Source organism: Molossus molossus, unplaced genomic scaffold, assembly GCF_014108415.1.
Source record: "Molossus molossus isolate mMolMol1 unplaced genomic scaffold, mMolMol1.p scaffold_m16_p_8, whole genome shotgun sequence".
Classification (NCBI taxonomy): Eukaryota; Metazoa; Chordata; class Mammalia; order Chiroptera; family Molossidae; genus Molossus; species Molossus molossus.
In genome coordinates, this window is record NW_023425402.1 from 8262677 (window position 1) to 8286327 (window position 23651).

General features: G+C 45.7%; 1 protein-coding gene and 1 pseudogene across 5 annotated transcripts in view; both read left to right on the forward strand.

Moving 5' to 3' along the window:
- Positions 1-23651, forward strand: part of CUNH6orf89 (chromosome unknown C6orf89 homolog) — a 42354-nt gene that overhangs the window by 13129 nt on the left and 5574 nt on the right. For 4 of the 5 annotated variants that reach the window (XM_036248226.1, XM_036248229.1, XM_036248227.1 and 1 more), the window contains 4 exons: positions 17195-17349; positions 17474-17613; positions 18626-18755; positions 21520-21643. In XM_036248226.1, the coding sequence (XP_036104119.1) occupies positions 17195-17349; positions 17474-17613; positions 18626-18755; positions 21520-21643 (549 nt within the window). Of the gene's footprint in view, positions 1-17194; positions 17350-17473; positions 17614-18625; positions 18756-19875; positions 19985-21519; positions 21644-23651 lie in introns of those variants that run through there. The other variant, XM_036248230.1, reaches the window with a different exon arrangement.
- LOC118621245 lies at positions 442-5318 on the forward strand (annotated as a pseudogene).

The window sequence follows — 23651 nt, forward strand, 5'->3', positions numbered from 1 at the left end:
GGCCCACAACCTGGGCATGTGTTCTGACTGGGAATTGAACTGGCAGCCTCTTGGTGCATAGGTCGATGCTCAACCACTGCGCCACACAGGCCAGGCTAGCTTGCTCTTAACCAATCCCCTTAACAGTCCTTAGCCGTGGGCTGGGTTTCTGTCTAGGAAGCTCTCGCTCTTTCAATTTGTCTTTTCTCTCTGTTTCACAGTGCACTTATTTAGTGCTCCTAAGTGTGTACTTTTGCCAGTACATTGAATTTAAAAAACATTTAAATTTGGTAAAGTGCCTCAGTGGCAGCATAGGAATTGCTAGTGTGACAGACATTTTGAGGAGTTTTCTTTGAGAGTAATGAAACGTGGTAAGACTTGAAATTTACTCTTTGAGAAAGACTAGAAGGACATTCTTTGGGGATATTACTGTCTTTGGTGGTGTTAATCATATTTGCCCATATGAAGGGATGTGTAAATTAATATCACAAATGGATTATATAATTTTTGTGTAACCATGTTCTGAAAACTTTAGAACCCAGCATAATTGTTTAGGAAATATGTTTTCTCTTTTTTTATTATTATTATTTTTTTCTTTTCTTTTTTATCCTCACCTGAGGATATTTTTGCATTTATCTTCAGATAGAGCAGGAGGGAAAGGGGGGGGAGAGAGAGACACACACACATCCACTGGCTGCCACCCACACTACCCCAAACGGGGCCGGGGACAAACTGCAACCGAAGTACATGTCTTTAGTGGAAACTGAACCTGGGACTCTCTGGTCCGTGGGCTGATGCTCTAATCGCTGAGCCAAACTGGCCAGGGCTATTTTATTTATTTTTTTATTTATCTTTATTATTAAATGTATTACAGATATCCCTCCTTTCCCCCCCCCCCCTTGATCCCTTCCTCCCCACTCCCACCCCACTCCTACCTTCCCCACAATATTGTCTGTGTCTACTGGTTATGTATGTGTGCTTATAAATTTTTTGGTTTATCTCTCGCACCCCCCCTTCCCTTTGAGGTTTGTCAGTCTAACAACCAATTTGTACTTCTTAATCCCTTCATCTTTTTCACCCAACCCCCTCTCCCATCTGGCAGCCAATAAAAAGTTCTGTGTATCTATGAGTCTGTTTCTGTTCTGCTTGCTCATTTTCTTCCTAGATTCATTTGTTGATAGATATGTATTTATTGTTCATATTTTTTTTTATCTTCTTCTTCAAGAAGACCCATCAACATTTCATATAATACTGGTTTGCTGGTGATGAACTCCTTTAACTTTTTCTTGTCTGGGAAACTCTTGATATGTTCATCGATTCTAAATGATAGCTTTGCAGGATAGAGTAATCTTGGTTGTAGGTCCTTGCTTTTCATCACTTTCCTGCACTCCCTTCTGGCCTGCAAAGTTTCTTTTGAGAAATTGGCTGACAGCCTTATGGGGGCTCTGTTGTAAGCAACTAACTGCTTTCTCTTGATGCTTTTAAGATTCTCTTTTTGTCTTTAACCTTTTGCATTTTGATGTTGATGTGTCTTGGTGTGGACCTCTTTGGATTCATCTTGTTTGGGACTCTGTGTTTCCTGGACTTGTATGTCTGCTTCCTTCACCAAGTTAGGGACGTTTTCTGTCATTATTTTTTCAAATAGGTTTTCAATTTCTTGCTCTTTCTCTTCTCCTTTTGGCACTCCCATGATACGCTTGAAGTTGTCCCAGAGGCTCCTTAAACTATCCTAATTTTTTTGGATTTTTTTTTTCTTTTTGCTGTTCTGATTGGGTGTTTTTTGCTTCCTTATATTTTAAATCGATGGTCTGCTTCTTGGCTTCACCTACTCTACTATTGCTTCCCTGTAAATTATTCTTTATTTCAGTTAGTGTATCCATTTCTGACTGGTCCTTTATTATGTTCTTGAGGTCCTCACTAAGTTCCTTGACGTTCTCATGAGGTTCCTTCACATTCTCACTAAGTTCATTGAGTGCCCTTATAAGCAGTGTTTTGAACTCTGCATCTGTTAGATTGCTTATCTCCATTTCGTTTAGTTCTTTTCCTGGAGGGTTTTTTTTTTAATTTGGGACATTTTTTAAAATTTGGTTTCTTTGTCTTTTCATTTTGGCTGCCTCCCTATGCTTGTTTCTATGCATTAGGTAGAGTTGCTGTGTCTCCTAGGCTTCATAGGGTGGCCTATTGTAGTAGGTGTCCTGTAGGGTCCAGTGATACAGCCCCCCTGGTAACCCAGCTGGGCCCTTAAGGTGCACCCTTCATATGGAATTTACACCCTTCTGTTGTAATTGAATCTTGATTGCTGTTGGCAATCAAGAGGGACTTATTCAGGCTGATCAGCTGTAAGGACTGGCTGTGCCCACTATCCAACGACCTCTGATTACTTTGGATGATCAGCTGTGCAGGGGCCCACCACACAGAGCAAGACTTAATTCAGCAGGGCTCTGGTACCCACTGATTCCACACATTGATCGTGTGTCACTTGTGGAGGTGGTTGGATGGTGGTGCTTTGATGTGGTCTGAAGCTGTCCACTGGGTGTGCTGGCTCTGGGACAAGGTCAGCCACTGCCTGTGTTCTACCCAGGGCCACCAGGCATAAGCTACAAAGCGATCCACTGATGGCTGCTTCTTGTGCTGGGCTTGGAGGTGCCCAGCAAAAGCCACGTTGTGAACCAAGGCTGGTCCTTCTAGTGCCAGGCCTGGGGCCACTTAGTGAGAGGTATGGGGCTTGTTGTGGCCAGATGCTGCTTGTTTGATAGAATTTAGGAAAATCTCAAATATGTTTTCTCTTCAGAAAAAGTTTACTAGTTGAAGCTAAGCTTTATAATCATAATGCCAGTCTTTTTTTCCCCCCAATCCTCAGCCAAGGATATATTTTTTAAATTGACTTAGAGAGGAAGGGAGCGAGAGAAACATCGTTGCCTCCCACACGCACCCTGACCAGGGATCAAACCCACAACCTGGGTATGTGCCTTGACTGGGAATCGAACTCGTGACCCTTTGATACATGGGACGATGATCCAAACAACTGGGCCACACGGGCCAGAGCAATAATCAACACCAATCTTTAAGCAAAGACCTAATCAGTCATAAAAATCATCACTTGGCTTGAGTCTCCTTTGCAAGCTTTTGTTGTACACTTGAGGAAATCACAGAAAGATTTCCAAAATTATATCAAAATCAGAGGAAGGGAACATCATAAATCAAAAACTCAGCCTCATGAGTATTTTTTTTAATTAGCTCATATGTTTAGAACTTTTAATTCCAAATATAACTTCCTGTATTTATTAGGAAGGTTGTTTTTGAAAAGTAATCAACAAAGCAAAAAAAAAAAAAAAAAGTTTCTAACTCCTATCAGAAAGTTCCAGAGCATGTGGGAAGGAGGCAGAGAGTCACGTCAGTCAGGCCGCTGTTCTTCAGACGCCCAGGCTCCTGGAAGGCATCTCCTGCTCTTTGGAACATGAGGTGAAGTCGGTGGTTTTTAGGACCAGGGTGATTAATGGCAGTTTCTTTCTTTCTTTCTATCCTATAAAGTAAATCTCCATAGACGATTGCGTTAAGAAATAGTAGTCAGTGGGCAGTGATTGCTCATTTTCTAAATTAGAATTAAAAAATTCAAAAAATGTTAGCATCTTGTCAGCAAGCCTGATTTTTTTGGTCCACTCCAAATAAATATTTTGCCTTGCAGATGGAAATAAAATGAGTCCTTGGAGCTCAGTTATAAAAAGAGAGCATTGAAAGGGTGTGGTTTTAGCTCTTAAATGTTGTTGATTCTATTCAAGGGCTGCTTTTAATTGTGATGTGGATAGTGATGCACTGTATTTTCCTGTGTGATAATTCCGGGAAGCTGTAGACATGTAAAGCTAACGGCATTTGCATAGCATTTGGAAGGAAACTTACGAATGCAGCACGATATAAGGGATAAATATAAATATACTGGAGAGCCCTGGCTGGTTTGGCTCAGTGGTTAGAGTGTGGACCCAAGGACCAAAGAGTTGCCGATTCGATTCTGGTCAAGGGCACGTACCTCAGTTGCAGTTTGGTCCCGACCCTGATCAAGGTCACGTAGGAGGCAACCAATCAATGTGTCTCTCTCACATCAATGTCCCCCCCGCCCCCTTCCTCCCGCCCAACTCTTTCTGAAAATAGATGGAAAAAATATCCTTGGGTGAGGATTTTTTTTTTTTTTTTTTAATCCTCACCCGAGGACATTTTTCCATTTTGTTCAGGTAGAGTGGGAGGGAGAGAGAGGAACAGAGAGAGAGAGAGAGAAACATCGATGTGAAAGGAGCACATTGAGTGGCTGCCACCCACACAACTGACCAGGGCCGGGGACAAACTGCAACCGAGGTACGTGCCCTTAGCGGGAACCGAACCCGGGCCTCTCAGGACCGCAGGCCGACGCTCTAACCGCTGAGCCAAACCGGCCAGGGCGGGTGAGGATTTTTATAAAAAGAAAAAGAGCCCTGGCCAGTTTGGCTCAGAGGTGGGAGGGTCAGCCCAGGAACCAATGAGTCAGGGGTTCGATTCCAGTCAAGGGCACATACCTCAGTTACTGGTCGTCCCCGGCCCTGGTCAGGTCGTGCAGAAGGCAACCAGTCGATGTGGCTCTATCACATCGATGTTTCTCTCTGTCTCTGTCTCTCTCCCTCCCTCCCACTCTATAAAAAAAAAAAGAAAAAGAAACATATTGGGGAGTATTAATTTAGGAGGGCCAGAAAAGTAAAAAAGTTAATTTGTTCTTCCTAATTTCATGGTACCAAAAAACAACTGCCTTTCTGTTTGGATTACTTAGCAGCGCCTTTAAAGTAGATGTGCCCAGCTGGTGCGGCTCAGTGGTAGAGCATCGACCTATGCACCAAGAGGTCGCTGATTCGATTCCCGGTCAGGTGGGGGGCATGCAGGAGGCGGCCAATCGATGTTCTCTCTCATCAATATTTCTATCTCTCTCTCTCTAATATCAATAAAAAAATTTTTTTCAAATAAAGTAGATGTAGAGGCCTTTGTGTGCTGATAGCGCTCTCGCAAGCATAGTGAACGCAAGCATAAAACCCGCAGGACTTTCTGTAAGAAATGTGGCAGGCATCAACCCCACAAAGTAACACAGTATAAAAAGGGCAAGGATTCTCTGTATGTGCAGGGCATACAGGAAGCAGAGTGTCTATGGTGGGCAGACTACGCTGATTTTCCACAAAAAGACTGAAACTACAAAGAAGATCGTGCTGAGGCTTGCATGTGTTGAGCCCAGCTGCAGATCGAAGAGAATGCTGGCTCTTAAGAGATGCAAACATTTTGAACTGGGAGAAGATAAGAAGAGAAAGGGCCAAGTGATCCGCTTCTAAGCTTCATATTTTGTCTTATGTGACAATAAAATCAGGAGGATATGTTCACATTAAAAAAAAAAAAATGGATGTAGAGGGATAATGCTGTGGGAAGCCCTGGAGTGTATTGTTTCCTTAAGGGCTGGCCTGTCGAGCAGTCCCCAGGGTCATCTGACACTCCTTGTGAATGATGGAGGGCAACGGAAGCTGTGATGATGTACCAAGGCACCACCAGCAAAGGTAGTAGGTTTACTCCTGGCCACTGGTAGTTTTTTCCTCTTGACTCCTCTTGAACAGAAGCATCTGAAGTGAGGTTCTTTTTCTAGGTTTCAGCCTGGGGCAGGAAAGCCTGCCCCTAAATCTGCTTGAGTAGCATGAAGTGAGCCTGTAGTGAGCCATATCAACATCCCTCATTGCCGCAGGAAGTAAACAAGCTGCCACTTATTTAGTACTTAGCAGATGCCACGCCCTGTGCAAAGGCTTTCCATACATTGGCTCATCTTTACAACATCCCTATGAGGTCGATTCTGGTTTTATGTCTGTTTTGCAGATGAAGATGCTGAGGTACAGTGAGATTAAGTCACTTGCCCAAGGTCCCAGGGCTGGTTAAGTAGTGAAACCATGATTTGAACACAGGCAGCCCATCTTCAGAGTTTGAGTGCTTAACTTGTAGTGTGAGTAGTTTGTAGCTACACAGCACCTAAAGAATAAGAGTTAAGTTTGATTTGGGAGTTCTATGCTCTCTCCCCGGAGTCACCAGATGCTTTCTCTCTCAGCTCCCAAGTCCCTGAAGAAAAGGTTCTTTCCTGGCTGGTACGAGTCCAAAAATAAGCAGTCCTCTAAGCTGTTGATCTCTTAGAATTTTTCTGAACTAGTCTTTTCCTAGGCATTCAGCCCAGCTCATTCGCCTTCCTGTCTTCGCCATCATAGGTAATATTTAACTTATTGTTTGACTTAATCTTTTTACTTACCCATAGTTTTCCCGTCACGTTCTTAGTTCCTCCCTGCCCCTCACCTTATACCTTTATGTCCACTTTGACCCTGCCAGCGGCCGTCCTGTTGGCTTCCACCCTTCCATGGAATCATTGAGTCTTAGAGATAAAAAGCAACTTTTTAAAAAGGTACTGATGTAGTACACACCACCACTTAATAAAGAGGATGTTGAGGCCGGAGAGGTGAAATAACTTCTTACCCAGCTAAAAGTGGCAAACTGGCACTTGAACCTTAGTCACTTAACCCCAGTGTAGCATTCTTTCCATCACACCACACACACTGCCTGCTGTCTCCGCCCAGCCAAGCCAGATTCCAGCATGTTAGGTTCAATTATTTTGTTTATTTTGGGCATTTAAATTATAATACTTTTTTATATCGAGGAGGCCTAGGGTTGTTCTCACATACAAGGAGAAGGTGCATCTCTATCGGCATTGCATAACTACATAACTTCAAGGGAAGGTTGAAACATCAAGGAGTGTTGGGAATAGCAGATCATTCATTGACTTAGAACTGAGCATCTAATCAGACTTAGAATCCAGGCCAGTGCCCAAGATGAAACACTTGGACCTCAGGCAATGCCTTACTCTTATTTTCAAATAAAAGAATAAGGCACTGCTTGAGGTGGTAATACCAGCTCTGTCAAACATTACTGTGTATCAGGCACTGTGCCATATATTTTCTCAGTCTTCACAACAGTCATTTCTTTTTTAAAATATGCCTTTTATTGATTTGAGAGAGAGAGAGGAAAAGAGAGGGAGAGAGAGAGAAACATCAATTAGCTGCCTCCCACACGTATCCCGACCAGGGATCGAACCCGCAACCTGGGCATGTGCCCTGGCTGGGAATCAGACGAGCGACCTTCTGGTGCACAGGATGATGCTCAACAAACTGAACCACACCAGTCAGGGCTCCATGTTTATTTCAAAGATGAGGAAACTGATGTGCCAATGGGATTGACTAATTTACCTAGAGTCTCACATTTAGAGACATTTTTATACAAGAAGGACTCGTGAAAATAGATGAACTCTGTGGTTTGGAATGGTTCAAATGCATTGCTTTCTAAAGGCAAGACTGTCAGCAAAAGGATTTCTTGGGTTCCTTCCATCCCTACCATGATGAAAATGGCTCTGGGTATGCTGCTGCTCGTGCAGGGACCAGGCCAAGGGTGCCGTCATCATCGGCACTTCATCCCTGCCTCATGCCCAGGCTTCTAGGAGAGGTGCTAAGCAAAATGAGCTGCTGCAGAGTAGCCTGATCAAATACTGAGCACACACCAGTAACGTTGCAGAAACTCAGTGGTGGGCCTTGTAGGCTTTTATTGGGTATATTTGTAATATAAGAAATCTCCAAGTTCTATTTATTTAGAGGTTTTTTCCATATTCAGACTACTCATTTTTTTTTTTTTATCCTCACCCGAGGATATTTTTCCATTTTTTGTACAGATAGAGTGGGAGGGAGAGAGAGGAAGAGAGAGAGTATGAGAGAAACATCGACGTGAAGGGACACATCGAGTGGCTGCCACCCGCACGACCAACCAGGGCCGGGGACAAACTGCAACCGAGGTACGTGCCCTTAGCGGGAACCGAACCCGGGTCTCTCCGGACCGCAGGCCGACGCTCTAACCGCTGAGCAAAACCAGCCAGGGCTTCAGACTACTCATTTGCTTTGTCTCCCCATGGACTTAATTCTAATGTGAAAGCTTCTAAAAAGTCAAAGTCCCTTCCTTCCTCCTTCCTTCCTTCCTTCCTTCCTTCCTTCCTTCCTTCCTTCCTTCCTTCCTTCCTTCCTTCCTTTTTCTCTCATTCATTCATTCATTCATTCATTCATTCATTCATTCATTCATTCAATAAGTGTGTATTGAAACCCCATTGTATGCCAGGCACTGTTCTCAACAGAGCAGTGATCAAAACAGACAATCCTCCTGCTCTGGTGGAGCTAGTCTTGGCTTTGTGCCTTTCTTCCCTATCCTCTTTACCCAGAGGGAGTTTTTTGTCCTGGAAAGTTTTTTTTCACTTTTCTCCAGGTTAATAATTCGCATAAAAGGACTCTCCACTCAGAATTTCAGGGCATGTTATGGTTGTCCATAGCGAGCCAGCCTAAGTGCATTTTCTTTATAAACAACTCTCAGGCACCAGGAAGCCTCCTGACAGGCCTTGGCCACCACTCTGCAGAATGCCCAGTTGCAAGGAAGGCCAGGAGGTTACTGTTTCTGCCTTTCTTAATTTTTAGGCCATGTTTTGTCTCAGAAATTGTTTTTGATATCTCAAACTGAAATGATTCCATCTCAAACTGGTGTGAATTTGGAATAGAGGTCATGAGTTTTATTGAACTCTTACATGTAGCATTTCACTCATCTGTCATATATTATTATTTATTTATTTACTTTTTGTTAATCTCACCAGAAGATATTTTCCCATTGATTTTTAGATTAAGTGGGAGGGAGTCAGGGAAAGAGGGAGAGAGAGAAACATCTATGTGTACACATCGATTGGTTGCCTGTCACATGTGCCCCAGTCCAGGGCTGGGGATCAAACCTGCAACTGAGGGAGGGTGTCTGGGAGGGGAAAGGAGAAACATCTGTAACAAAAATTAATTAATTAATTAAAAAACAACAACCCTGCAACCCAGGTACATGCGCTTGACTAGGAATTGAACCCATGACCCTTTGGTGTTTAGGCTAACACTCTAACCACTGAGTCAAACTGGCCAGGGTGTGTCCTCTTTTCTTATAAGATTGGATTTAGGGCTCATCCTACTTCACTGTGACCGTACCTTAATTAATTACATCTGTAAAACCCTATTTCTAAAATGGTTACATTCTGAGGTTCCAGAAGGGCATGAATTTTGGAGGGACACTATTCAACTCAGTATACACATTTCTCAGGATTTCATATTATTTCATTCTGTGACTATTCCATAATTAAACAGTTTCTAGTGTGTTTGTTTTTGGCTATTATAGAAAATGCACCTGGGATATTTATAAACACTTATCTTTATATATATACACTAGTATTTCTGTAAGAGAGAGTCTCAGAAGTAGACTAGCTGGATCAAAGGGCATGCACAGTTTTGTGGGGTTTTTTCATCAGTTTTTTTAATCTTTATTGTTGAATGTATTACAGATGTTCCTCATTTTTCCCTCATTGACCCCCTCTCCACCCCACTCCTGCCCCCCTCCTGCCTTTTCCCACACTGTTGTCTGTGTTCATTGGTTATGCATGTAAGTTCTTTGGTTTATTTCTTCCCACCCCCTCAACCGCCTTCCCTTTGAGGTTTGTAAGTCTAGCAACCAATTTGTACTTCTTTTTTTTTTTTTTTTTTTATCCTCACCTGAGGACATTTCTCCATTTTTTGTTCAGGTAGAGTGGGAGGGAGAGAGAGGAACAGAGAGAAACATCGATGTGAAAGGAACACATCGAGTGGCTGCCACCTGCACGACCAACCAGGGCCGGGGACAAACTGCAACCGAGGTACATGCCCTTAGCGGGAACCGAACCCGGGTCTTTCCAGACCGCAGGCCGACGCTCTAACCGCTGAGCCAAACCGGCCAGGGCCCAATTTGTACTTCTTAATCCCTTCACCTTTTTCACCCATTCCTCCAACCCCCCTCCCATCTGGCAACCAACAAAATGTTCTCTGTATCTATGAGAATGTTTCTGTTCTACCTGTTCATTTTGTTTGTAGATTCCATTGTCGATAGATATGTATTCATTGCCGTTTTGTTTGTTAATATATTTTATCTTTTTCTTCAAAAAGACCCTTCATCATTTCATATAATAACGGTTTGGTGGTGATGAACTCCTTTAACTTTTTCTTGTCTGGGGAACTCTTTATATGGCCATCGATTATAAATGACAGCTTTGCAGGATAGAGTAATCTTGGTTGTAGGTTCTTGCTTTTCATCACTCTGAATATTTCTTGCCACTCCCTTCTCGCCTGCAAAATTTCTTTTGAGAAATCAGCTGACAGACTTATGGGAGCTCCCTTGTAGGTAACCAACTGCTTTTCTCTTGCTCCTTTTAAGATTCTCTCTTTGTCTTGAGCCTTTTGCATTTTGATGATGATGTGTCTTGGTGTGGGTCTCTTGGGGTTCATCTTGTTTAGGACTCTCTGTGCTTTCTGGACTTGTATATCTGTTTCCTTCACCAAGTTAAGGAATTTTTCTGCCATTATTGTTTCAAACAGGTTTTCGATTTCTTGTTCTCTCTCTTCTCCTTCTGGCACCCCCAAGATGCGAATGTTGGCACGCTTGAAGTTGTCCAAGAGGCTCCTTACACTAGCCTCATTTTTTTGGATTCTTTTTTCTTTTTGCTATTCTGATTGGGTGTTTTTTGCTTCCTTATATTTCAAATCGATGGTTTGCTTCTTGGCTTTACCTACTCTACTATTGAATCTGTGTAAATTATTCTTTATTTCAGTTAGTGCCTCCTTCATTTCTGACTGGTCCTTTTTTATGCTCTTGAGCCCCTCACTGAGGTTGCCAAGGTTCTCACTAAGTTCATGAGCATCCTTATAAGCAATATTTTGAACTCAGCATCTGTTAGGTTGTTTATCTCCATTTCACTTAGTTCTTTCCTGGGGTTTTGTTCTGTTCTTTCATTTGGGACCTGTTTCTTTGTCTCCTCATTTTGGCTGCCTCCCTGTGTTTGTTTCTATGTGTTACTTAACGGGAGGTGTGGGCCTAGCTGAGACCAGATGCTGCTTGTTTGAAAGAATTTAGGAAAACCTGAAGCAGGATCCAAGACAGGCCAATCCTATGGTTAAGCAACTGGCAACAGCTTGGGTGGGCCTGAAAGTGGGTGGGGCGGGGCCTCATGGAGTCACCAGGGCGGGGCAACCAGTGTGAGCCAGGTTGCTGGAGTCCCAGGTGTGGCGGCTGTCTGCCGCCCCAGGGGACGGCTCACCAAAGGAACAGGGTCTCTGACAGCACATTTGTCCCGGAGAAAGCCGCCTCCCAAGCCCTCGCTCCAATGCCAAACAGCTCAGTTCTTCCCTGTATGTCTCTGGTGCCCCTTGAGCTGCCTCCCCTCCAAGCTCAGAGGGAGTGAGTCCAGTAAGTCCGTGCGCGGGCCCTTTAAGAGGCACTGCCTGGGGCTTCAGCTGCCTCAGCCTCCCTGAGGCTCAGTTCCCGCTGGTTTTTCCAGCCAGAAGTTATGGGGATTCTCTGCCTGGCACTGGAACCCTGAGTGAGGTGCCTGGTGTGGAACGGGGACCCCTCAGTCCTCAGGGAGGACCTTTCCAGCCGGTGTCGCTCCTGATTTTTATCTGACACACGTGGGTGTGGGACCAGCCCGTCCGCCTCCGCCCCTCCTACCAGTCTCGATGTGGCTGCTGCTTTAATTTTGTAGTTGTAGGACTGCCATTCAGCTTGATTTCAGGCGGTTTTGAATGATGGTTGTTCTGTAGTTTAGTTGTAACTTTGATGTGGTTGTGGGAGGACGCGATACCGCGTTTACCTACGCCACCTTCTTGACTGGAAGCTCCACAGTTTAAATTTTAATAAATAATAACTACCAAATTGTCTTCATAAAACTTGCATATGTTGACCATCAACACTGGATAGTGTCATTGTTTTGCCAATTAGAAAACAAGAATGGTAGCTCATTTTAAGTTACATTTCTTTGATTATTAGTGGTGTTGGATGTCTTTTCATATGTCTTACAGGTCATTTATATTTATTTTTCTGTGGATTATGTGTTCATATTCTTTGCCCATTTTTTTTTTTTTTTTATCAAAGAGGAATTCATTATGTATTAGAGAAATTAATTCTTCACTTCTCATGCAAATACTGTTTGAATCTCTTCATTTATTTCTTTGTGGTACCTTGGCATCTTGGTTTATGCCTTACTTAAGAAGCCTTTTTTGCTTCCAAAATTATAAAAATGATTTCATATTTCCTTTAATTATTTTATTATTTTTAAGATTTTTTTCCCTCCATTTATAGCTTTAATTTATCTAAAGTTTATTTCAGTGTATAGTGAAAGGCAGGGATTAAACTTTATTTTCTTCCAAATAGATAGCTGCTGTTCCAGTATAATTTACTGAATCCATCCTTTCTTCAGTGAATTAAGATTGATGTTTATCATGAATTAAATATTCATATATATTTTTTCTGGATCTCTTGCCACATTATTTATTCTGTTTTATTAAGCTTTTTTATCTGTTTCTTTATGAGAACATGTAGTCAGTTCTCATTATGTGCTGTGGTTATGTCCTGTAAAAGCCCTGCAAACAGTGAATTCCTGACTACTGACCCATTGCCCCTGGGGAAGTAAGAGTGAGGGTCCTGAAAGCCTCTGGCCACGTCATCATCAGCTGATCAATAGGTGACCTTGTTTCATGTATGTTTCTGTTTAAAGACACCTTATTTTATAGTATTGACTCAGTGACAGTGAACTCAGTCAACAGCACTATAACTCATGTCTGAACGAAGTTTGTCTAACACATGTATTTTCTTTCTAAGGCACATCACAGCCTGTACTTAGGGTCACTAAAAAGTACTTTAGCACTTGGCTCGCAGGACTTTTGTTTTATTATTACAAACTATTTTTTAGAGCAGTTTTAGGTTCACAACAAAATTGAGTAGAAGGTACAGAGAGTTCCCCTGTCTCCCCTCTCCTCACAAATGCACAGTCTCCCTTGGGGGCTATTTTAAACAGCAAAATCACTGACAGAAATGCAGAAAATATGGCACTAAATAGACAGTGAAAAGGACATTTGTTTATAGCAGGAGAGGTGAGACAGAAAGGCCGAGCGAGGCCTGGTTCTGCCTCAGCTGGGGTCGCTGCTCTGCTCGTGAGTGGACGACTCTGGAGCACTGGAGTATTGCTTGGGTTACAAATGCACTTTAGGGAGTAGGCAGTAGGAACCTCAAATGCCAAGGATTGACTGTACTGCTTTAATTATAGTAGCTTTACAAAATGCAACATATTTTTACACCTGGAAAAACCATTTCCTCTTAATTTTTCATTTTCAAGAGTTTATTTTCTACAACTCTTAGGATTCAGTAACAGAAAGACAAATAATCCAATTAAAACGGGCAAAAGATTTGAATTGACATTTTTCCAAAAAAGTTATACAGACAACTAATACGCATACGAGGAGATGCTCAACATCAGTAGCCATCATGGAGATGCAGACCAAAACCACAATGAGAAGGCGCTTCATGCACACGAGGATGGCTACAACACAGTGATAGACAATCAGAAGTGTTGGCTAGAATGTGGAGAAATTGGAACCCTCATCCACTGTTGATGGGAGTGTAAAACAGCACAGCTGCTTTGGAACACAGTTTGGCAGTTCTTCACGAAGTTAAACACAGAGTTAGCAAATGACCTAGTAATTCCACTCCTAGGTGTGTACACAAGAGAACTGAAAACATATGCCCACCCAAAAACTTGCACGCAAATGTTCATAGGAACATTATTCATAATAGCCCCCAAGTAGAAATAGTCCACATGTTCAGCAACTTATGAATGAATGAATAAAATGTAGTATATCCATGTACTGGATGTAGTAGAAAAGAATGAAGAACTGATACGTGCTATAACATGGATGAACCTTGAAAACATTATGCTAAGTTAAAGAAGTCAGACACAAAAGCCCATATCTGAAATACCAGAAGAGGCAAATCCATGCTGAGGGCTGGCAGGAGAGGAGTTGGAATGGGAGGAGACTGCTAAGAGCATCAGGGTTTCTTTTTAGGTTATGAAATGTTTTAAACTGAGATGATGGTGCTGGTTATATAACTCTATGAATATACTAAAAACCACTTAATCATACACTTTGAATTTTATGGTATGTGAATTAATCTCAATAAAACTGTTTTTCAATGTAATTATCGACACAGGAAAAGCTAAATAGTGCCCTTTCCCTCCAGTCCTGCCCTCCTCATGCCCAAAATGTCATGATAAATCTTCAGGTCTTCTCTGTCTTCTGTGTCGCTGCTCCCTCAGGGGAGGACTCTTGGGCAGTGTCACCACACAGGTGTTCTGGGTAGTGCTGCTTAGATCTGTAGACCGGGGCATCCCTGCCCCTGGAATCTCCTTTCTTCCCAAGCCCATTGCCTCAGTTTAGATTCATTATATTTCACCTCTCATCACAACACAACCCTGCCCACCCCCACCCCCCAAAAAAGGGGACAAAAACAAAATGCAACCAGGTCTTCCTCTTCCCAGTCTCTGTCTGTCTGAACCGCAGGCCTACACTCTAACCGCTGAGCCAAACCGGCCAGGACCCCAGTCTCTCTTCAAGGACACCCTAGTCACAACTCAGCATAACCCTCCTGAAGCATCAGGAAACCCCTGTCAAAGGCCGCTGATGGATCCTTGTTTAGCTCCCAGTAGAGTCCTCAGTGCACCTAGCCCTGGGAGCCTCATCACAGTGTCCTCGGAGCACTGCTCCCCCCGCCCCAGCCACCTGCTCCCTCTGCCCTCCCCTGCTCCGGGGCCTTGCTGATTCCTGTCGCCTCTTGCTCTCAGTGTGCTCCGCTGAGAAATGAGGACAGTGATGCCCCTTCAGTAATTATGTGTAAACAGTAAACCATACAGCACGTGAAAGTGACCTGCATGGGGCCTGGCGGTTAGCACATCCGTCCCTTCTCCTGCCTCCCTCACAGTGCTTTGGAAACGGAAACGCTACGTAATTACAACACGTTGTTATGATATGTGTGCCTCATTGTATGTCCATTACCCCGAGTTCTTGTATTTTGGCAAGAAGTTACCATATTTGGCCTCTAATAAGGAACATTTAAAAATATTCCAGAAGAAACAAAACTACACCTGCAGCCTCAGAGGGCCACTGAAACAGGCGCCACTACAGGGTTTCCAGCTGCCCCGGAGGCTGGCAGTGAGCAGTGCGCGGAGAGGTCCCTCTCGGCAGGGTGCAGTAGTCCCCTGCGTGGCACTCTGCCCACAGGCTGAGACGGGTGGGGAGGGTAGGTGGCAGCTGCCTTGAGGAATCCCAGGTTCTGTCTGCCAGAAATGGAGGATGCTCAGGTGAGAATAAACACAGGCTTCCCCTGATAGAGTTTCCTACACCCTAGTACTGCTGCTGTAAAAAAAACAAGGACAAAGTCCTTGTTGCTGGCTACAGTAATATTCTGTGGTCAAGAGTCAGTTTCCAAGTGTGTTTATTGATTTAACGAATTGACTTCTGCCCTGCTCTTGTGACTCAGTGGTTGAGCATCAACCCATGCACCAAGAAGTTGTTGGTTCAGTTCCTGGTCAGGGCACATGCCCAGGTTGTGGGCCGAATCCCCAGTGGGGGGCGTGTAGGAGGCAGCCAATCGATGTTCTTGCTCATTAATACCTCTATCTGTCTCCCTCTAAAAAATCAATAAAGAAAAAAAAATTTTTTTTAATCCTCACCCAAGGACATTTTTCTGTTTATCTTCAGATAGCATGGAAGGGAGGAAGAGAGAGAAGCATCGATGTGAGAGAGACACATGGACTGGTTGCCTCCCACATGACCTGACCAGGGCCGGGAACAAACCACAACTGAGGTACGTGCCTTTGACCAGAATCAAACTCATGACTGTTTGGCCAACCGCTGAGGCAAACCGGCCAGGGCAAGAAAATTTACTGAAAAATGAAAGAATTGACTTCACATTTTAGCCACATTTTGTTTTCTGTTGTCTTTTGTTCTAGGCTCTCTCCTGGTTTGGTTTCCATTGGGTTTTAATCAGAAACCATCTGGTGAAACATTTTGGATTCAAATTAGAGCTTATCACAAACACATATCTCAGAGAACACACATAAAACCCAGAGTGGAACAAAAAGAAAACAAGAAATAGTGCAGTGACATTGTAAACAGCAGCATGCCAGAGGGAAGGAATGGAGGGAACTTGAGAAGGGCTGTGTAGAAGCAGAGCCAGCCCCTCAGACAGGGACCGACCAGGGACTGACCAGGGACCAACCACTAACTTCTGGGTCAGGGTGGGCAGTCTTCCTTTTCTCACCCGCCTGCAGCCTTTGGGGGTAGAAACCATAGGTGGTAGCCCCTACTCCCTCTGAGCTGCGGTAGAGCGTCGTCCCTGGGCAGATACAACTCACTTTACTCCGCAGATGGGCTCCTGGAAAGTCCTGTCTCCTCTCCACCCCTTTTCTCTGCACCCTTTTCTCACTCTTCCTTCCCAGAGACATCCTGGCCTCCACTTGGGCTTATGAACTAGGGCCTGGGCACATACCCAGAGTGTTGGAGAAGCACGCAGCGGGACTCATCCCTGATGGTGGGAACCCCCTTTATGCCTGCCCCTCCCCCATGTGCTGTAGCCGGTTCAGACACTCGGGCCACAGGTTAGAAAGTGGTGGAAGAGCCCTGGCCGGTTTGGCTCAGCGGTTAGAGCGTCCGCCTGCGGTCCGGAGAGACCCGGGTTCGGTTCCCGCTAAGGGCGCGTACCTCGGTTGCAGTTTGTCCCCGGCCCTGGTTGGTCGTGCGGGTGGCAGCCACTCGATGTGTCCCTTTCACATCGATGTTTCCCTCTCTCTCCCTCCTACTCTGTCTGTACAAAAAAATGGAAAAATGTCCTCGGATGAGGATTAAAAAAAAAAGAAAGTGGTGGAAGAACCACATCTCCAGTCCCAGGTCACTGTCTTCTCTCGCTGTTCCACTTCACTTGTCGACTTGACATAGGAAATATGTGTACATGTCAAAAAATATTTTCCATGAAGTGTAGAAGAGTCTGCAGAGAAAAGGACCTTTCCTTCCCACCCTGTCCCCTGGGCGCTCTGCTCCCTCCTCAGAGTTGACTATTACGTATGCACCTTTTCAGAGGTCACCAGTGCTTGTCTTTGTTGGCTTTCAAAGGCATTGATATAGCTTTCCTCTTTGCTTCATTGCTGGGACTGCAGGATTAACTTGTGTTCTTCCTGTGTCTGCTTCCTCTGTCTCCCTTCCTTGCTCAGATTTTGACCCCTGGTGGACAAATGACCGTGAGCAGAATGAGTCGGACCCCATCCCTGCCAACTGCACAGGTTGTGCCCAGAAATTACCCCTCAAGGTAGTGCTCCTGGAAGAGGCCCCAAAGGAATTTGAGAGACTCCATCCTCTGGTGATCAAGGTGAGCGAGAAGCCTGATTCTCCCACTGACTACTCATTTAATGGCCAGACACCATCAAGCTCTGTGACATTCCTGGTCGTAATTCTGTGTTGTTTTGCTTTGCATTTGTTCTCGGCCTTGCCAGACGGAGCAGCCCCTGCTGTCTGAGGAGCTTCAGCATTTTTTGTGCCAGTACCCGGAGGCCACAGAAGGCTTCACGGAAGGGTTTTTCGCCAAGTGGTGGCGCTGCTTTCCTCACCGGTGGTTCCCGTTTCCTTATCCTTGGTGAGTGTGGAAAGGGGGCAGACCAAACGCTGTGCAGCACCCCGTTCAAGTCCAGTGATGCTCAGGCGCTCACTGGACAAACGAGTGATGAGATAAAGGGACGAGTGGAAGAAGTGTGTCAGGAGGAGTGCCACCATGGGTGGACACCAAGGTGCCTGATCGATTCATAATTTATACCTAAGTAGTTGTCAGCATTGTGTTTATGCAGCACGGTCCTGAGCGTTGCGGGCTGAGACAGAGCTCGAAGACCGGAGGAGACACTCGCTCCTCGGTGCTTTCTGTGCCGGCAGCGCGCCTTGGTGCTTAGTGTCTGCTGCTCAGTGGTGACGCTCGGATAGCTCTGGGAAGTAGGAATTATCATTGTCATTTCTCAGATCAGAAAAAGTGGGAATCAGAGCGACTTAGTACTTTGCTTCAGGTCACCCAGCCAGGATTGAAACTCAGACCTGTGTCCCGTAGAAGACATGGCCCATTTCTTGGCGTGCTCTCTAGAAAGAAAAGGAAAGCCAGTGTCCATCTAGAAACATCCAAAGGGGACTAAGATTGCTTTTTCAGGCTTTTTGTTGGATAATTACTGGGTGCTTCTGCCTTTCTTTAAATTTGCTATTTCTTTACGTGATCAAAGACTCAGTGTAACGAGCTGGTCAGGCTTCCCACCGCATGTCCCTCCGCCCCGGGAGAAGGATCATGACTTTCGCTGCCTCCTCCTCCCTTGGTCTCTTCTCCCACTTGGCTTGTTATTGCTTCAGTCTCTTTTGCAAGACAGAATGAATGGATTGTTTCCTTCCTTCTTCTATATGTTGTTTTAGCTGGATTATATAAACACCCACCCACATGGACCGATCCATGGATCAGCACGACTGTTCTTCATGGACCTGATACTTAAGATATCGCCCTGATATTTCCCCTCTTCACCCTCCGCCCACAGCTTTCCCACCCTCGCCCAGCCCTCTTAGTCATGGGGGCTGGCTCGCCCAGTTTAATTACTTTTTTCTCTTCCAAACTTTTACAGGAGAAGACCTCTGAACAGATCTCACGTTTTACGTGAGCTTTTTCCTGTTTTCACCTACCTCCCATTTCCAAAAGATGCATCCTTGAAAAAGTGCTTCCTTCTTCAACCAGAACCTATTGTGGGGAGTAAGGTAGGAAATTTTGACAGGACTTAGAGCCAGAACTTTCCTCATTTGGGGACCTGGGCCAGGGTCTTCCCTGCACATGCACTTAGAGGGCGAGTTGAAGGGACACCCACATGATCCAAGGTTCTGGCCTGCTGTTGGCAGCCGGAGGCCCACAGCGGCTGCTCTGTTCTGAAGGCGTGCTTATGGGAAGTCTGGCTGCCCTGCCAGGTGACCTCGTACAAGCCACTTCTGCATTCAAGTATATAGAATCCTGAGCTTTGAAGGGGCCTGAGCATGCAGTTAGTCTGACTTCTTTACCTCAAAGTAGAAAGCAGGCAAACTATAAATGAGTCGTATATAAATGAATAGTCCAATTTACTCATTTTGTAGGTAAGGAAACTGAGCCCCAGAGAGATGAAATGATCTGCCCAAGGACACAGCAAGTTAATAGGAGGGCTCTCCCCACTCGCACTCCCAGGTTGGCTTTCCCCAGAAATAAAGGAGGAACTTCAGGCAGAGAACTGGAAAAGCAAAAGGCTTGGGAGCATGCAGAGGTTTGGGGACTAAATGGTTGACAGGCACATGCCCGAGGCAGGCAGCCCAGATAAAGTGGCTGCTTTTCACCCCAGCCCAGGGCCAAGTGCCCAGCCCCTGCATCCCGTCCCCACTGCAGCCAGGGCCTCGGCTGCTGTCTGTGACTGTTCGCTTCTCTGGATGGCTCTTGTTGAGTCTCATTCCTGAGGAAGGTTTTGGAGACTGAATTGGTTTGAAAGAATTAAAATCATGAATTTTTACTTTGTAAAAAAATTAAATTTCCCAAAGTAGGATCCCTATCAGCTCTGGTTTGTGTCTTCAGCCTTCTGATACTATTGGCTCCAAATTTGCTGAATCGTGTTAAAGGAATTTCAAAGCCTAGAAAAACAGTCGTTGTGTCTAGAAGCAGAACTTGTGTCTGCCAGCAGGAGGGTGGGAGTGCTGGGCTCTTCTCGGAGTTTGAAGACGTTTTCCTGCTGTCATTGGCCAGAGCTCGGGCCTAGAATGATTTCATCTTCATACTGAGGATATGATTCTGGGCGAGGGCCTTTATCTTGATCTTGGTTTTCCCACTTGAATCTGAAGTTAATTTTACCAGCCCGCTTAACAGGGACACAAGGAGCCCAGCCAGAGGGGTAAACACGGAGCTGCTCAGCCGCCTGTCGCAGTCATCTTGTTGTGATTCTCAGAGATGTTTTGGGAAGAGGAGTGACCCAAATAGGCAAGCATCCTGAGAGTCTGGTTTCTTGGAGCATCTGTTCCCCACCCTGGCCCAAGTTCTCCACAGCCTGTTACTCCACCCTGTTGTCCATGTCCCTGGGTCCTGGTAAAGTCACATGTCTGTGAGCCCAGGGTCCGGGAGGCAGCCTTGGGGTACAGAGGTAGGGATTCAGTTGTTAAGAGGCACTGGGGGAAGGGCGAGGGGCCCCTGTACCCACTCCACATTGTTGCCCGACTGGCCTGCTGCAGCCTGTTGTCTGTGTCTTCCCCTCCTGGGTGTGGGGGAGCGCGGTCCTGCCCCCTCTCAGGTGTATTTGAAAAGAAATACATCCCCTTGGTTCTGGTCTTCGGAGATTTTTTCCCCCAGACTGCAGATGTCAGGGCTTCTGCTGGTGCCAGTCAGTTGCAGGCAGCTCATGACATCAGTCCTCCCTAGTCCTCCTGTCACCGCAGCAACAGTTGAAATGGCTCTAGTGTGACCATGAATCAGAGTCATGGCCAGGGATGTGGGAGCAACAGAGAGACCAGGCTTGGGGACAGGAGAAGATGGGGCCAAACCTGGGACTCTGGAGACCCCCATGGCGAAGAGAAAAGCAGGACGTGGTCCCCCGAGTCAGACTTCTGGTTCCTGCTTTATGTGGGCAAATAAAGGTTTTCTGGATGGGCAGGGGCTGGGAGGGGAGGCTTAGGTTCCCTCTCACCATCTAGGTAGGAAGAGAAGCCTTAATAAGATCAGCATCTCAGTTTGTCCCTGCCCCTGCCCCAGCCCAGCCGGGGTCCCAGCTGTGCCTGGCACACAGCAGGTTGCACTTCATGCCTGTGGGTGGCTGAGTGCTCCCTCCGCAGTGCAGCCACGGCCTCTGCAGGTGCGTATCCTGGTTGTCTCCTTGGTTTTCAAACCAGAGGCCAGTCTCACTGCCAGCAGCTTTCGGTCAGCAGCATGACGAGCCTGCTCACCTGGCTCTGGCCAGCAAGTGTAAACTGGGACTTGCCGCTCCCCGAGTCTCATCAGAACCCTGGCAGTAAGAAGGAGTATTCCATGGAACATTGGCCAAAGGATATGTAGCCATCTATTAGTTTAAAAGTCTGGATCAAACTGGACCCTCAGAAGACTGTGTTCGTAGACCAACATGTTTTGGCCTTTGCTAGACTTTTGTTAAATTGCAGTTAGATGTTTTGCCTTCTTCCTACTTTGAAGCTGTGGCTAGAAATAGTTGTGAATGATGAAGCTTGTGCCAGTTCTGCTGTAGGCTGCTGTTGAGGCTGTCACCCACTTCCTTACACAGTGTCTCTTTGGAAACCATTAGGAGAGATCTTTACCCTGGTCTCAGTACTGGGAGATGCCATGCTTTGGAGAAACTAGTTTGATTTTGTCTTTTGGATGTAATTGTGAATTATATTTTGGTTCTTTTTTCCTTTTTGCTCAGGCTGCTGAGAAACTCAGAGCCAAATGTGTGTGGCTGTTTGTGTATTAATCTCCCACGCCCCTGGGTCTTATTTTGTTTTCCTTTTCTCCCCCCCATGTTTCCTCCAGATGCACAGGATGCACGACCTGTTCACCGTTGGCAGCGGTGAGGCCATGCTGCAGCTCATCCCGCCCTTCCAGTGCCGGCGACACTGCCACTCCGTGGCGATGCCCCTGGAGCCGGGCGATATTGGTAAGTGGGGCCCAAGGAGGGCAAGGTCCGCCCCGGCATCTTTTTAGCTTTTAACTCAAAAAATATTGTAATAATTAAGTATTGCTTTCACAGAGGTCAATTAAATAGAGTAAAAAATAGCAGTTTTTTAGTTAACAGAGTCAATATTTATGCTTAGATGGAAGAACTAATAAGAAAATGTGGCAGAGAGAAATGTCTTATTATACATACATTTGGAACATGTGTCTGAATTAGAGAGTATTGTGGCAAATACTTAGAGCAATCTTTTATTTTACAGATGAGGAGATTGAGATCCAGAGAGGAGAGGTGACCATTCCAGGGCCCCCCACCATCAGTTAAGCAGAGAAAGTGTCAAGTCAGGGGAGGGACATTCCAGAGTCAAGGAAACCCCTTTCTTGTGCCCATTTTGCTAATGAAACAATGAAAACAGCCACACAAGGAAACATGACTTCCCATGTGGGTCCCTCAGCCAGGTCAGAGCCTCACAGTCATGACTCACCCTTGGCTCCACGATTTCCCAACTGTGACTCGTTCTGTGCATTAGATTCTAAAAATCAGTTCCAGAAAAACAGGTTTAAATCAGCTGCTGTCAGTAGCAATCAGTGTGACTTGAGAGTTTTCTTGGCAGAAGCAAATAAATCAGCGAGCATCCCCATGGCCTGCCTTGTTCTTCTGCCTCACAGAACCCAGGGCAGGCCTGCCCTTGGCAGAGCCCAGACTGGTTTTTCCATGGATTTCCTTTAGTTTACCTATTCTGAAAACCCCAATCCTTAGAAACCTCTCACCTCATTTGGAGAAAGGGTGCAGGCTGCAAACCGTGCCAAGGTTGAGTCCAAGTTACATAACTTTTATTTCAGTTTAGAAATGAAAAAATACAAATGCACAAATGAAGCATTGACTGAGAATGGAGTGCAGCTGGCCTGGCCCTTGAGCATCACTGCAGAAAAGAAGATTCCTGTGTAGAAATGGTTCCGAACCTGTTTTCCATAGTGGAGTGACCCTTTCCTGAGGCGTGGCCACGGCGAAGCCTGTATGGCATTTGGGGTTGGGAGATTGTCATTGTGCATGAACGAGTTTCTGTCTTATGTTCTACAAACGCCTGACAGTTCAGACAACTACACAGACACCTTAGTTATCCAAATTCCAGGTTTCCACTCCCAGAAGCATCTCGGATGCCAATTGACAGAACTAGGGGAAAAGAAGGAAAGGGGTGACTAGCAGTGATCAGAGAAGCTTTGGCTCCAGAGTCTGGTGACCTGAAGTCCAGAGCCCGGTGCCTGCTGAGCTGGGGCTGGCCGGCCTGCGGACTGGGAGGAGAGGAGCCCTGTGCTTGGCAGTGCCCACGAAAGGCCAGCCAGGAGTGTGGAGAAGGGACAGGAGACAAGAGAACATGAGGAGGAGGGCCAGCCTGGGAGGGGCCGGGGAGAACAGCGGGCACCTGAGCAGTGGCAGGAGCAGAAGCTGCCTCAGTTACAAATGAGCAGGAGAGCAGACGACAGCGGAGGTGGATCTTCAGTGGTTGGAGGACAGATGGCACCTCGAGCACCTCAGGGACCCTTAAGAATGGCGGTGTGACAAGCAAGCTTTGTGATCTTTGACAACATAAGTATTGTCCTGTGAAGGTCGAGGGGGAGGGGACAAGGTTATAGACCACCAGAAACCTGTGATCAGGGCATTTTCAAGAATGATGTAGGGGTCGGGGCTGGTGAGCCCGTGCATCTGCTGGGATTGTTCAGTCACTGCTCAGTGACCTTTCTTGACTCACCAGGCAGAGGCTAAATTCTAGTCGGTGCTCTCCATTTAAAGATGAGTAGGTACATCATACTCGAGACAATTTTACCAAGAGATTATTGAAGTGGTAAAGGTTTTACGTTTACCTTTCTAGCCCACTCAGATGCTACAGATTAGTGTTTCCTAAACAGTTCTTCAGACCATTCATGACCCTCCGGATGGGAACTGGAGCCCATTGGAAAGGCCCTGCAGATCAGGCGCCTTGGGTCAGTTGACT